The sequence below is a fragment of the Bubalus kerabau genome, chromosome 8 (genome assembly GCF_029407905.1).
Source record: "Bubalus kerabau isolate K-KA32 ecotype Philippines breed swamp buffalo chromosome 8, PCC_UOA_SB_1v2, whole genome shotgun sequence".
In the NCBI taxonomy this organism is placed as follows: domain Eukaryota; kingdom Metazoa; phylum Chordata; class Mammalia; order Artiodactyla; family Bovidae; genus Bubalus; species Bubalus kerabau.
The window spans coordinates 113,902,951-113,917,311 of NC_073631.1; the positions used below are offsets into that span (position 1 = coordinate 113,902,951).

At 34.9% G+C, this 14,361-nt stretch overlaps 1 protein-coding gene across 1 annotated transcript in view; it reads left to right on the forward strand.

Annotated features, from left to right (window-relative positions):
- LOC129658456 (contactin-associated protein-like 2) overlaps positions 1 to 14,361 on the forward strand; it is an 836,688-nt gene that overhangs the window by 528,927 nt on the left and 293,400 nt on the right. Inside the window, exons 6-7 of the mRNA XM_055589413.1 lie at positions 3,337 to 3,521; positions 10,492 to 10,635. Coding sequence (XP_055445388.1) covers positions 3,337 to 3,521; positions 10,492 to 10,635 — 329 coding nt within the window. The remainder of the gene's footprint in view (positions 1 to 3,336; positions 3,522 to 10,491; positions 10,636 to 14,361) is intronic.

A 14,361-nucleotide genomic window follows, 5' to 3' on the forward strand; every position in this document is an offset into this window, starting at 1 on the left:
CTGCCTGATAGTCATCAAAGTTGAGATTCTATTAGGGAGTTCCGTGTGTGATATTGCCAGGAGAAGGTGCTACTCATGATGCCGGAGGAGAAAAGACAGTGAATAGGGGGAAAAATGAGTATATGGCATCACAGAGCCCAGGGAAGAAGAGGCTGTCCTCTCTGGTCTACTGTGTCGAAGTCACCTAAAATGTCATTTGAAACAGAAAAGTGAGGTCACTGGCAACATAGTAGTTACTGTTGATATACTCTCATTAAAATATAAAGAATAGTAGTTTTATTGTCATCAGTTAAGAAAAGATAAAAAGGGTGCAAATGACTATTTTAACTATAATCAACTAGAAATAAAGGAATCAGAGAAATAATATGCTGATTAGAGAATGAGATGAAACTCAAAGGAGGTACTATTTTGTTTTAGGCTTTTGTTGTTGTTTCTAAATGGACAAGCCTAATACATGTTTGTATGTTGATAATGTAGTTAAGATTTACTTAAAACTAAAGGGAAGGTCCACAAGACAGATACTGACATTCAGCGTTACAATTTATGCAAATCAATAATGTATCTATCCTCTTCTTGCTGGCCTAAAACTTTCAGAATTTATTCAAGAGTTGTTTGAAGGGCATCATATATTCCATATGTTTATGTTTAGTGATTTTAGGATTCTATAAAGATTTTGTAATCTAAATTATATCAATAACTAAAATTTGCATGTTAAATGCATCCCAATAGAAAGCTATAAAACTGAAAATTAGAACACAAAGAGATTCTGCCTGCTTGATTTTCTTATCAACATGGTTCTAACTTTCTTAAATATGGCTTGTTTCCCATATATTAACTTTTATTACATTGAAAATCAGTAGTATACTAAAAAATACAACTTCAGTTAGTTTTTTTCAGTTGATAATACTTAATATAGTATCTACAAGATTATTCTTCATTATAAAACTTTCATGTTCAAAATCTTATCTGATAGAAAAAATAGCTTCCATAATAAGAAAACTGTCCAAGAAAGCTGATTTTAAAAATATACAAAGATATTTAAATTTTTATATTAAAATTGTAAAACAAAAATGCATGCCAAAACCTGGGAGAATTCAAATAGAGAAGTTTAATGTCATTCTTGAATGAAAATTCATTCCACTCTATAACTGTACTAAGACTTTAGGAGAAGACTGAGCAACTGAACTGAACTGAACTGAACTGAATGTAAGGAAAACTCATTGAAGAAAAATTATAAATAGTCTATAAACACCAAATGCTCAATCAAGCTATCTATGAAAGAAATGTACAATAAAATAATGATTCCAATTTTTTCAAGCAAGTAAATAAATTTTAAAAATAACAATATCTGTATCGGTATGTTATGCAATAAAAAGGATTCTTTGTCCTAAAAATATTTCAAGAAAACAATTTAATAATATATCTTCAGATATTTTAATTTTCTATATATTTTGTAATCATAAAGAAATAATAAGAAACAGCTCTAGAATTTCTGTCCAAGAATGTATACTTTGTGATATTAGTTACAATAACAAATATTGAAAGAAAAAAAATTAACACATACAAATACATTGGTATGTGTTAAATAATTTGGGGAATGTGACAGGCATTAAATTAAAACAGTAGGCAAATTATAAATGTTATATCAATATTTTATATGTATATGAATTATATGATTATATTTATATAATTTTAAAAAATGTCTGGAAGAACTAGACCACGCTATTTTTAGTGGTGGAAAAGAGTGATTAATGCTTTACATATTAATTCTTTATAAAATTGGATCATATCTAAAGTAATTTATTTTTTCAAACTTCTCTCCTTTTTTTTTTTAAAGTGAAATACACAGAGTAGCCTTTAAAAGCCGCTGGGCCTTGTAAGAGTGTGATGTTACTATTCTGAAACAAGAACTGATCATATGGCCTCATACAAAAAGATCATTACCATGTCATTGGAAAGCAATTTACATAGAGTATTATTGACAAATTTATGACAACCATGGAAACACATCCATTCAGATATCCACTCTCAGTTTTAATGCTATTTCCTTAATACAGGCACATCTAGATACTGCTTAGTCTTCTAGTCTAAATATTTAGTGTAATAGAACTGAATGTATTCTTTCACTTACACTTATTCTTTCTTTTCTTTCTTCCTCTCCCATCCCTATCTATGTACACACTCATAATCACAGTCACAGGGAAACATTTGATTTCATCACCAAAAGGAAAAAAAAATCATATAGGAGACCCATAGAAAATGTCAGGTATAGGTGTATTAGCATCATAAATGTGAAAAAAGGAAATAATTCTTCAGTCAATTGTATGTTTATTTTATTTCTATTATGCTATTTATTCTGAAGCAATAGTCTATTTTATAGCGTTTAGTTTTGCCTGACCATAAAAAGTAATGCTTGATTAGACAAAATAGAAAATGGTATAAAATATGTAAACATCATCCAGAGATGACCTTAATAAATATTTCAGACTTTCACAATCTTCCACTCTTATTTATAGTCCTGTTGCTATGGAGATCTTATTTCAAAACTGAACTAATGCTACATATGTAATTTTGCAGATTTTTATTTTAAAGTATAACTTGAGTGAATTTTCCATGACATTAAATATTATGTTTTGCTTAAGATTATGGCTTTAGGAATCAGAAAATATTTGTCATATTGTATTTTCTTGACCAAAAATAATAATAATAATAACAACAATAATAAAAATTAACAGGTAACTTTTAATGAACATTCACTGTATGTCAGCAAATAAGTTCTTTGCTTGTATGGATTAATTTAATCCTCACAGCAACTTTGTAAAGCAGGTACTATTATTTTTCCCTTTTTACATATGACCAAAGAGAGGCTCAGAGAGCAGTCACCTTGGCCAGGATCATGGAGCAAGCCGGTGGTGGAATAGCATCAGAATCCAGGGACTCTGACTGCAGAGCCCATTGGGCACTGACTTCATAAGGAATATACCAAACTTAGCAGAATTCATGGCTCAGTAATTGAAAAAAAAAAAAATAATAAAGCTCATGGTTTTTTTTTTTTTTAATTTTATTTTATTTTTAAACTTTACATAACTGTATTAGTTTTGCTCATGGTTTTTAAGGGAACAGAGATTTTTCCATCTTTAATAGCTTTTATGTAGTTTGAACATGCCACTATTTTTAAGTATCATGTCCTATGTAAACTACAATAGACAGATGCCATAAAAATGTCTGCCCATGGTGTAGTAGATGACATAGAGTTCTGGGGTCTTTTTTTTTTTTTTTTTTTTTTTTTGAGTTCTAGTGTCTTTACCTGGTTCCTTTTCCATTCACGTGATTCAGGAAGCAACCAGCTTGGCCCCATATACGGCCACACGTCCGTGATGACAGGAAGCCTGCTGGATGATCACCACTGGCACTCTGTGGTCATTGAGCGCCAGGGCCGGAGCATCAACCTCACCCTGGACAGAAGCACACAGCACTTCCGCACCAATGGGGAGTTCGACTACCTGGATTTGGACTATGAGGTAAACCTGAGGCTGTGTAAATTGTCATGCATCAAGTGACTGCTTCGGTTTTATGCTGTCTTGTTGAATTATTATTAATTATATACCTTCATATACCATTTTCTTTTTTTTTTATTTTATTTTATTTATTTTTTTTAATTTTATTTTATTTTTAAACTTTACATAACTGTATTAGTTTTGCCAAATATCAAAATGAATCTGCCACAGGTATACATGTGTTCTCCATCCTGAACCCTCCTCCCTCCTCCCTCCCCATTCCATCCCTCTGGGTCGTCCCAGTGCACCAGCCCCAAGCATCCAGTATCATGCATCGAACCTGGACTGGCAACTCATTTCATACATGATATTTTACATGTTTCAATGCCATTCTCCCAAATCTTCCCACCCTCTCCCTCTCCCACAGAGTCCATAAGACTGTTCTATACATCAGTGTCTCTTTTGCTGTCTCGTACACAGGGTTATTGTTACCATCTTTCTAAATTCCATATATATGCGTTAGTATACTGTATTGGTGTTTTTCTTTCTGGCTTACTTCACTCTGTATAATAGGCTCCAGTTTCATCCACCTCATTAGAACTGATTCAAATGTATTCTTTTTAATGGCTGAGTAGTACTCCATTGTGTATATGTACCACAGCTTTCTTATCCATTCATCTGCTGATGGACATCTAGGTTGCTTCCATGTCCTGGCTATTATAAACAGTGCTGCGATGAACATTGGGGTACTTGTGTCTCTTTCCCTTCTGGTTTCCTCAGTGTGTATGCCCAGCAGTGGGATTGCTGGATCATAAGGCAGTTCTATTTCCAGTTTTTTAAGGAATCTCCATACTGTTCTCCATAGTGGCTGTACTAGTTTGCATTCCCACCAACAGTGTAAGAGGGTTCCCTTTTCTCCACACCCTCTCCAGCATTTATTACTTGTAGACTGTTGGATCGCAGCCATTCTGACTGGCGTGAAATGGTATCTCATAGTGGTTTTGATTTGCATTTCTCTGATAATGAGTAATGTTGAGCATCTTTTTATGTGTTTGTTAGCCATGTGTATGTCTTCTTTGGAGAAATGTCTATTTAGTTCTTTGGCCCATTTTTTGATTGGGTCATTTATTTTTCTGGAGTTGAGCTGTAGGAGTTGCTTGTATATTCTCGAGATTAGTTGTTTGTCAGTTGCTTCATTTGCTATTATCTTCTCCCATTCTGAAGGCTGTCTTTTCACCTTGCTAATAGTTTCCTTTGATGTGCAGAAGCTTTTAAGGTTAATTAGGTCCCATTTGTTTATTTTTGCTTTTATTTCCAATATTCTGGGAGGTGGGTCATAGAGGATCCTGCTGTGATGTATGTCAGAGAGTGTTTTGCCTATGTTCTCCTCTAGGAGTTTTATAGTTTCTGGTCTTACGTTGAGATCTTTAATCCATTTTGAGTTTATTTTTGTGTATGGTGTTAGAAAGTGTTCTAGTTTCATTCTTTTACAAGTGGTTGACCAGATTTCCCAGCACCACTTGTTAAAGAGATTGTCTTTAATCCATTGTATATTCTTGCCTCCTTTGTCAAAGATAAGGTGTCCATATGTGCGTGGATTTATCTCTGGGCTTTCTATTTTGTTCCATTGATCTATATTTCTGTCTTTGTGCCAGTACCATACTGTCTTGATGACTGTGGCTTTGTAGTAGAGCCTGAAGTCAGGTAGGTTGATTCCTCCAGCTCCATTCTTCTTTCTCAAGATCTTAAAAATTAGGGCAGAAATAAATGCAAAAGAAACAAAAGAGACCATAGCAAAAATCAACAAAACCAAAAGCTGGTTCTTTGAAAGGATAAATAAAATTGACAAACCATTAGCCAGACTCATCAAGAAACAAAGGGAGAAAAATCAAATCAATAAAATTAGAAATGAAAATGGAGAGATCACAACAGACAACACAGAAATACAAAGGATCATAAGAGACTACCATTTTCATTTTATTCTCCAAAGAAAACTTACAGCTTCACAACCTAATTTATTAATATAGGTCATTTCATTAAATTTTAAATTGTTAATGAGTTATTGAAATATTTTTTAAAACTTGGAACCAAAGTAGCATGTATTTGAAGAAAAGGGCCATTTATTATGTTATCAGAGCCATTTAACAAAACCAGAATAAATTAAGTCATAGTCTTTTTATTGGTAATTATAAATTGCTTGTTCTTGATAATATACAGTATGTTATATACATAATTGCCTAGTATCTATTAGAAAGCATTGCATAAGAAATCCTACATTAAACCATTTATAAATTCATGACTATAGATAGTTCCTTTGACAAGTTCTATTTTCTCAGATATAAATGTCATAAAATAAATAAAAATACAGACTATTTTAAAGAGATTGTTCTTAAATAAAAAGATATTTTTTACCTTCCAAATGACTAAAGATTAAAAATAATCAGTGATCATATTGGTCTGGTAAAAATACATATTCTCATAATACACTGAGAGGTATATAAAGTTTTTCTTAAATAATTTTTTGGAGAGCAATTCAGCTTTACAGTGTCCATCAAAAATGTAAATCGTAAGTAGGAATAAAAGTTCTGTAAAAACAGGTTAATCACTGGGACACCCCTATGACTTTGCTGTGCCATTTCAATGTTCCTTGGTCCCATTGTTGAAATTACAGATATATAAATATACACATATATGTGTGCTATCCATTGCTGTTGTTCAGTTGCTAAGTCATGTCCAGCTCTTTGCAACCCCATGGACTGCAGCATGCCAAACATCCCTCTCCTTCACTATCTTCTGGAATTTTTTCAAACTCATGTCCATTGAGTCAGTGGTATTATTGATATCCACCCATAAATCTTTTAGAACATAAAATGTGCTTATCATAAAATAGTATGTGAAAAGTCAGGTTTTACAACTATATTTTTTTTATTTTCCTTATATGTTTAAATAGCTTCTAATCTAAATTTTCTGTAATATGAATATATTACATATATTTCTAAACAGAAATTTAGAATGGAATATGCAACATAAACTTTGATACAGAGACTTTTATTTTACTCTTTGCGACCCCATGGACTGTAGCCTACAGGCTCCTCCGTCCATGGGATTTTCCAGGCAAGAATACTGGAGTGGGTTGCCATTGCCTTCTCCAGGACATCTTGCTGACCCAGGGATTGAACCCGGGTCTCCCACATTGTAGGCAGACGCTTTGCCATCTGAGCCACCAGGGAAGTCCAATAATATGAATATATTACATATATTTCTAAACAGAAATTTAGAATGGAATATGCAATATAAACTTTGATACAGAGACTTTTATTGACATTAAAGTAAATTTAAGGTTATCAGGGAATAATTACCCCCAAAAAAACATCTCTGTAAAGTGAAAATTATTGTTGAAAGGCAAAGAATGTGAAAATTCTCTGACTTCCTATCTTCTCTAAATTAGTATTAATCTTGGCTTATGTGACCTATCTCCTACAGACCTATCTCCTACATTAATAAACTTTGAAGTATTCTAGAAGAGGTGAGAAATCCTAAAACATTAGCAATGGACAAACACAATTCCAATTTTCAAAAAAACAGAATTAAAAATTTGGGATCATAGTCCCTGTTGAATTTGCGGTGAAATCTATGAATATTCATGCACACACAACCCCTCCTATATGGTCAGCAGTTTCATCAACACTTCAGAGCCCTTCTAGATAAAATACCATGTTTGAGAACCTCACCTGTGGACTAAAATCCCTGAGACATATTTGTCAGGGAGACGTAGAAAGAAATTTAAATTGACAGAGAGTCAGGAGAGACTCAGCTTACTTCCCTTTGTAGAGCTGCTATCCAATTACTTTCCTTAGATACTGCAATTATTGGCAGATGGTGCACATTAATATATCTGGATCTACCTTTGTATCTCAACATGATGCAGTTTTGGAGAAAATCAAGTGTATGAGCTCAAATTGGAGCCATTAAGCCTGGGTTTAAATCCCTTTATGCCCCTTCCTGGTTGTGTGACATTGGATGAATCATATTCCCTTGCCATAAAGCGAAAATAGTAACACATGGCTTGTTTGAGAGGAGGCATCAGGGAATAACAGATATTACTACATATTATTAGTAATACGTAGTATTACTACATGTATCAGTTATAATTAATTAGACTGCATATAACAGACACGTTTATTCCTTTCACCTAAAAGGGGCCTGTAGGCAGTTAGCCCTGGGCTCATAAGGCAGCACCATGATGGTCAAGACCCCAGTCTCCTTTTATTCCGCTGCTACTCCATCCCCTCTGCAACTCACTCCAAGTTGACTACTCACTTTCCATTTTGCATTCCAGACAGTGTGAAGGAAGGGAGTGAAGAACACTGTGCCCCCATCCCTTCTTTAATTATAGTTCTTAGAGTCACACGCAACCCTTTGGCTTAAATCTCATGAGACCAAATCTTGTTCAAAGAGGTTGGTGAATGCCATCTATTGGCTGCGGAGCATGTGCTCGGCTGAAAAGTAGTATTATTTTCTTAAAGATGGTGGGAGAAAGGACACCCAGAGGTATCTGGTTAAGCCCTGTCTCACTTTCGAAACTCTTGGCAGCTAACAAAATGGTCAATGCATTTCTTTTTTAGAGTCAATGTTGTCACTGAACAACAGTGTCATTAATAAAGCAATAATGTTAGTCATATCAATATCTGATTATTAATCTAACAACTGCAGCTATTTTTTTTACCATGAGAATTATGACAGTATTAGAGAATATTTTATTGATGAGGACATATAACAAGAAAGAAGAAGTGACCACCTTATATCAAATGATGAATTATATTAGAAATTGGGATTTGAACCCGCTTCTCTTAATTGTAAGGAATCTTGTAAATTGAGCCTGTGATGCTTCACCAGGTTACCTTCTATAGGATAGGACATGAGCTGAAGGTTGCTGAAAAGAGAGAAACTGTAAGGAGTGTCTAAGTCATCATCCCAAAGGAAAATAAGAGTCCCCCAATAAAGAAACTATGCACAGCCAGAAGGAATAAAGCAATACATTCAACTATAATAGTATTTAGTAATATTATTCACAGTGTGATGCTGCATGTCATTAAGCTTGGAAGATTTTATTACTATCAACTGGAGCAGAAATTGGTAAAATAAATTGTGGATAGGAAATTCAACACTCCATTAAAGTCTCAGTAATCCTAACCTATGATATTAAGTATATGTATATAGCACCTAATAAGTTCAGTTCCGTGCCACTTGAAAATATTTCCCTAATGTATTTCAGAATGCCCCTGTTTTTCCTTTTGTAGACTCCTGATTCTTTTTTGAGTGTTTATTCGTAGTTTTTCTCTTTTCTTCCCATAGTTAAACTCTAAGGTAAATTATATATAGTGTATGAAGTGAAGTCGCTCAGTCGTGTCCGACTCTTTGCGACCCGTGGACTGTAGCCCACCAAGTTCCTCCGTCCATGGGATTCTCCAGGCAAGAATACTGGAGTGGGTTGCCATTTCCTTCTCCAGGGGATCTTCCCAACCCAGGGATCAAACCCAGGTCTCCCACATTGCAGGCAGATGCTTTAACCTCTGCGCCACCAGGGAAGCTGAATATATAGTGTATATTCAGCTGTTATTAATACATTTAGTTGCATTTTAAGTGAGTTTTTTAATTTTTTTGGTTGTCTCATAAACTATTATTAATTTGTGCTTTTTTCCCTAAAACTGTTTAAGAATTTAAAATGTATATGCACACTGCTGTATATAAGATAGATAAACAACAAGTACCTACTGTACAGCCCAGGGAACTGTATTCTATATCTTTCAATAACCTATAATGTAAAACAATCTGAAAAGGAACATATATGTATATATCACTGAATCACTTTGCTGTATACCTGAAATTAACACAACATTGTAAACTAAAAATTAAGAAACGGTTAAAAATAATTTTAAACATTTACATTAAAAAAGCTAAAATGTAAAAGCACTGTATAACAGAGGCATAATACATATCTTCTAAAACCCAAAGATCTCTGCCTTAGATATCAAATATAAAGTTTTGACATTGAAAGATGTCTTTCATTTTCCAACCTTTGTAGGAAAAACTGGTAATTGAATACTACTTAAAAGAAATATAATGTCTGGATTATATATCTTGATATTACAGCTATGATTAATAGATTCATTCACTATTAGCAGTACATGTCATTATTGGCAATACATAATTAAGTATAATTTTCTATTATATGAAATTAATGTTATAATAATGTAATTTGATCAAAGGTATCTGGAAAAACATATGTTCTCTTTTTATTGTGATTTTAACAATTGCTTGAAAATCACAGGAAGGAGCATTGACCTTATTCCTCAGGATTTAGGAGACCTATAATATCTTTAAGCCTGTAGTTCTCAAATTATAACCTCCAAACCCAAAGATATTTCTAATCAATATAGCAGTGAGACTTTTGGAACTATATTCTGTATTCACAATAAGCCTAACAATTTTTTTACTCTAGTGATCATTAGACTACAATGTCTAAATAGGGTGAATACAAGATTCCTTCCTTTGGGCTGAAGTCATAAACTTAATATATTAGCTCTGGTTATTTCATGATGACTAGTAACATTTATTGATACTATAAGCATAAAAATATATGCTTAATATTTATAAAAGATGGTTGCTGTGTGAAATCTTTTAGAACATTCTCAGGAAAATTGATAAAATACCGTCCAGGTATTAAAAATGCTTAGAAGTTGTTGCTATTTTCTTGCTCAAGTTATAATCTAATTTTCAGAATTAATACAATCAGTATATACTTCAGTAAACAACATAATTTAATATGCAACAGACTTTAGAGTCATATACAGAAAAAATGTCTGTATATGTTGGCTGAGGTTACGATAGCTGACTTTGGCTATGTTAGTAGTTTTGTCTAATTTATTGTAAATGTTTTTATTTTCTAAGCCAAATACAGTGTGAATGTTTACATTTTATCTTTTTCTCAAAGATAACCTTCGGAGGCATACCTTTCTCTGGAAAACCAAGTTCCAGCAGTAGAAAGAACTTCAAAGGCTGCATGGAAAGCATCAACTACAATGGCATCAACATAACAGATCTGGCAAGAAGGAAGAAACTGGAGCCCTCAAATGTGGTAAGATTTTCCACCCCCATAATATCAGTTCCTAGAAAAATCAAAGAAATTTTGTTTTGTCTGGACTGTTAATAGACAACAGTATCATAGCATTTGTTATTAGGCTTGTGGGCTCCACTATATAAAACTAACTTTAGAGGTACCTGAAAATATGGAGATACTGAATGTATTCTAAGACTAGATACTGATTTTTGAGTTAAAATTACTATAAATAGTAAATCTGCTTCAGATGGGGCCTGGAATTTTAGCCCCGGAGTTTCTAGATTTCCCATTACAGAAGGACAATCATCCCAACTGTACAGTTCAGTTCAGCTCAGTTAAGTCTCTCAGTCGTGTCCAACTCTGCAATCCCATGAATCACAGCACACCAGGCCTCCCTGTCCATCACCAACTCCCAGAGTTCACCCAGACTCACGTCCATCGAGTCAGTGATGCCATCCAGCCATCTCATCCTCTGTCATCCCCTTCTCCTCCTGCCCCCAATCCCTCCCAGCATCAGAGTCTTTTCCAATGAGTCAACTCTTTGCATGAGGTGGCCAAAGTACTGGAGTTTCAGCTTTAGCATCATTCCTTCCAAAGAAATCCCAGGGCTGATCTCCTTCAGAATGGACTGGTTGGATCTCCTTGCAGTCCAAGGGACTCTCAAGAGTCTTCTCCAACACCACAGTTCAAAAGCATCAATTCTTCGGCGCTCAGCCTTCTTCACAGTCCAACTCTCACATCCATACATGACCACTGAAAAAACCACAGCCTTGATTAGATGAACCTTTGCTGGCAAAGTAATGTCTCTGCTTTTGAATATGCTATCTAGGTTGGTCATAACTTTCCTTCCAAGGAGTAAGCATCTTTTAATTTCATGGCTGCAGTCACCATCTTCAGCAGCCCTTAAATCAGCAGCCTCGTGTTTCCAAATGACACATTGTATAGAGTACTACATTTCTTGATGATGATGTAATTCAGTATTTAAAAATTTTAAAAGCCAGGAGCTTTATTAGTTTTTTTCATGTTTCCAAAGCTGATTCACTCAGATATATAAAGAAATAAACTTCTTGTCAAAGCTCTAAACATACTAAGTATTATGCAATTCAATAAAGATGAATTAGATTGGATAGTGAAGTCTGTGACTCAGAAACTCACAGTGGTCCTGGCTCTGGTGTGTGTGTTTCCAAGTTGAACTATTTCAAAGTGAAAGTATAGTCTGTCAGTCTCGTCAGACTCGTTGTGACCCCTGGACTGTAACCCACCAGGCTCCTGTGTCCGTGGAATTTTCTAGGCAAGAACACTGGTGTGGGTTGCCATTTGCTCCAGAAACTTATAAATCTGGTATGTGGGTTCCTTCTGGTTCTGCAAGAACAGGAGTTTCTTCAGTCCCAAAGTTCAATGGGAAGATCCTGGGAATCCAGATATCCATGTATTTGGAAGTCAGTGGGAGTAGAAAATGTCATGAGTGTTTGTACAATGTTCTGACTTTGATGGATTTGTTATCCAAAATTTGAGCCTGGGGTTTTCATAAAATGAGGGGACAAATGAAAATGCCCAGTGAATAAACAGGAGTTCTGGTTGGATATAAGAAACTATAAAATAATTTATTGTTTAGTCTCTAAGTCATGTCCAACTCTTTGTGACCCCATGGATGTAGTCCACTAGGCTCCTCTATCCATAGGATTTCCCAGGCAAGAATACTAGAGTGGGTTGTAATTTCCTTCTCTAGTGGATTTTCTTGACCCAGGGATCAAACCCGTGTCTCCTGCATTGCACAGGCTTATTCTTTATCGCTGAGTCACCAGTGAAGCTCATAAAATAATAGTTGAATGTAGAATGTTTTTACTGATTATTTTTCTTAAATTAATGATGAATTTATACTAACAGTTAAAAATTGAACTTTGGTGACATGTTCTTATAAGATATTGACTGTAGGGAAAAATAATAGCTCCATGTATAGGTAAAAGGTACTGTGTGAGACCTGTTACCTTTATGATACTCTAAGAGCAATACTACAAGGGAGATGTTGTCATAAACATTTTGTAGATGAAAACTGAGATTTAACTTAGAAAAATAACTTTCCAAGGTAACGCATATGAGTGGGAAACAAAGATTGTGGATTCACAGTATACAGTCCCAAGGTCATAGTCTCTTTCCATGCTGTGTCATTTCTTATCTAGAGCAGTATATATATATATATATATGTATGTATATATGTTATTTTAAGCTTTGGATAAAATGGCATCAGAATCCTTTTGTTTCCTCAGAAATTATCCCCTAAGACAGAAAGATGCAGAACCCAAATCATCATAATACCCTTCCCATTATTTACACCTTTAAGAAGAAGTAAAGTGTTATTTCTGCCCCAAACCTCCCAGTTGGTCCTCACATGTATCCATTAGGTTCTCAAACTACAGAGAATTGCACTCTGGAGACTCATTCCAAAGTCAACTTTTACTACAATATATTGTTGCTTATAAATGGTATTTTAACCTGAATAACAAAGACATTTTAAAAAGCCTGAATTATCTATAATTACATTTGTTAAAATGGAAGGAGCAGACACAAAAAAGGCTTTTAAACAAAAATAAACATGTGTATTAAAAGGTTTAGGCAGCATAGAGGCAGGCAGGACATTTGGCAAGTTGCTCTACGAAAGCAAATATTTACAGAGGAGAATTGCTTTTGAAGATGTCGGGTGCTAATATTTCTGTGTAAGTGGCTCAGCACTTATCCTGCACCGTTCTCCTTATACATACCCATTTCCTCAGTAAATGTTGACTCCAGAATCAGCACCATCACTCAGAACTTTTCACTTTGCTGGAAGACAGTCTCCACAACACAGGCAAGTGGTCAGTTATGACATGTCAGTTTTTGTGCATAAGCAGCTCTTTTCATCGGGAAATGTAAGCCTTTAAAAACAGTCATCTAATCATCTGTGAAGATACAGGGCTTCCGAGGTGGCCCTAGTGGCAAAGAACCTGCCTGCCAATGCAGGAGGCCTAAGAGATGCTGGTTTGATCCCTGGGTGGGAAAGATCCCCTGGAGGAGGAAATGGTGACCCACTCCAGTATTCTTGCCTGGAGAACCCCATGGACAGGGGAGGCTGGAGGGCTGCAGTCTACGGGGTCACAAAGAGTTGGACATGACTGAAGCGACTTAGCATGCATGCATATGCCGGTGCAGCACAGATTTAATTTGAATATTAATTGGGGGGTCAGCCTAACTTAGGTTAAATGGTTAATGTACTAAAATGGAAGAACTATGCCTCTGGGGATAAGTATGTGGTGGTGTTTAAGGAAACAATAAAGAAAAAAATGCCTTCAAATCATATTCCTCAAGGTATAGTGGAATTAAAAAAAAAGATGGCAAAAAATGTAGATTTTTTTCATATCTTTAAAAGGAAGGCACTTAGATACTAGAATATAAAATTCAGTGTATCTGAATAATCAGATTTCTTTGTACCAAATAGAGGAAGCATGAGGGGGAGAAGGAAGCTTCAATTAACAGTTTCCTTTTCCTTTTGTACATTCATGTCACTGTTTCTGAAAGCATTAATGTATTATGATATATGCACATTTCATGGGAATGTAAATGAGAGTTTGCGTTGAATAACAAAATAATCTGTTGTTCTGTTGCTCAGTCTTGTCTGACTCTTTGCGACCCCATAGACTGCAGCACGCCAGGCTTCCCTGTCCGTCACCATCTCCCAGAGCTTGCTCAAACTCATCTCCATTGAGTCAG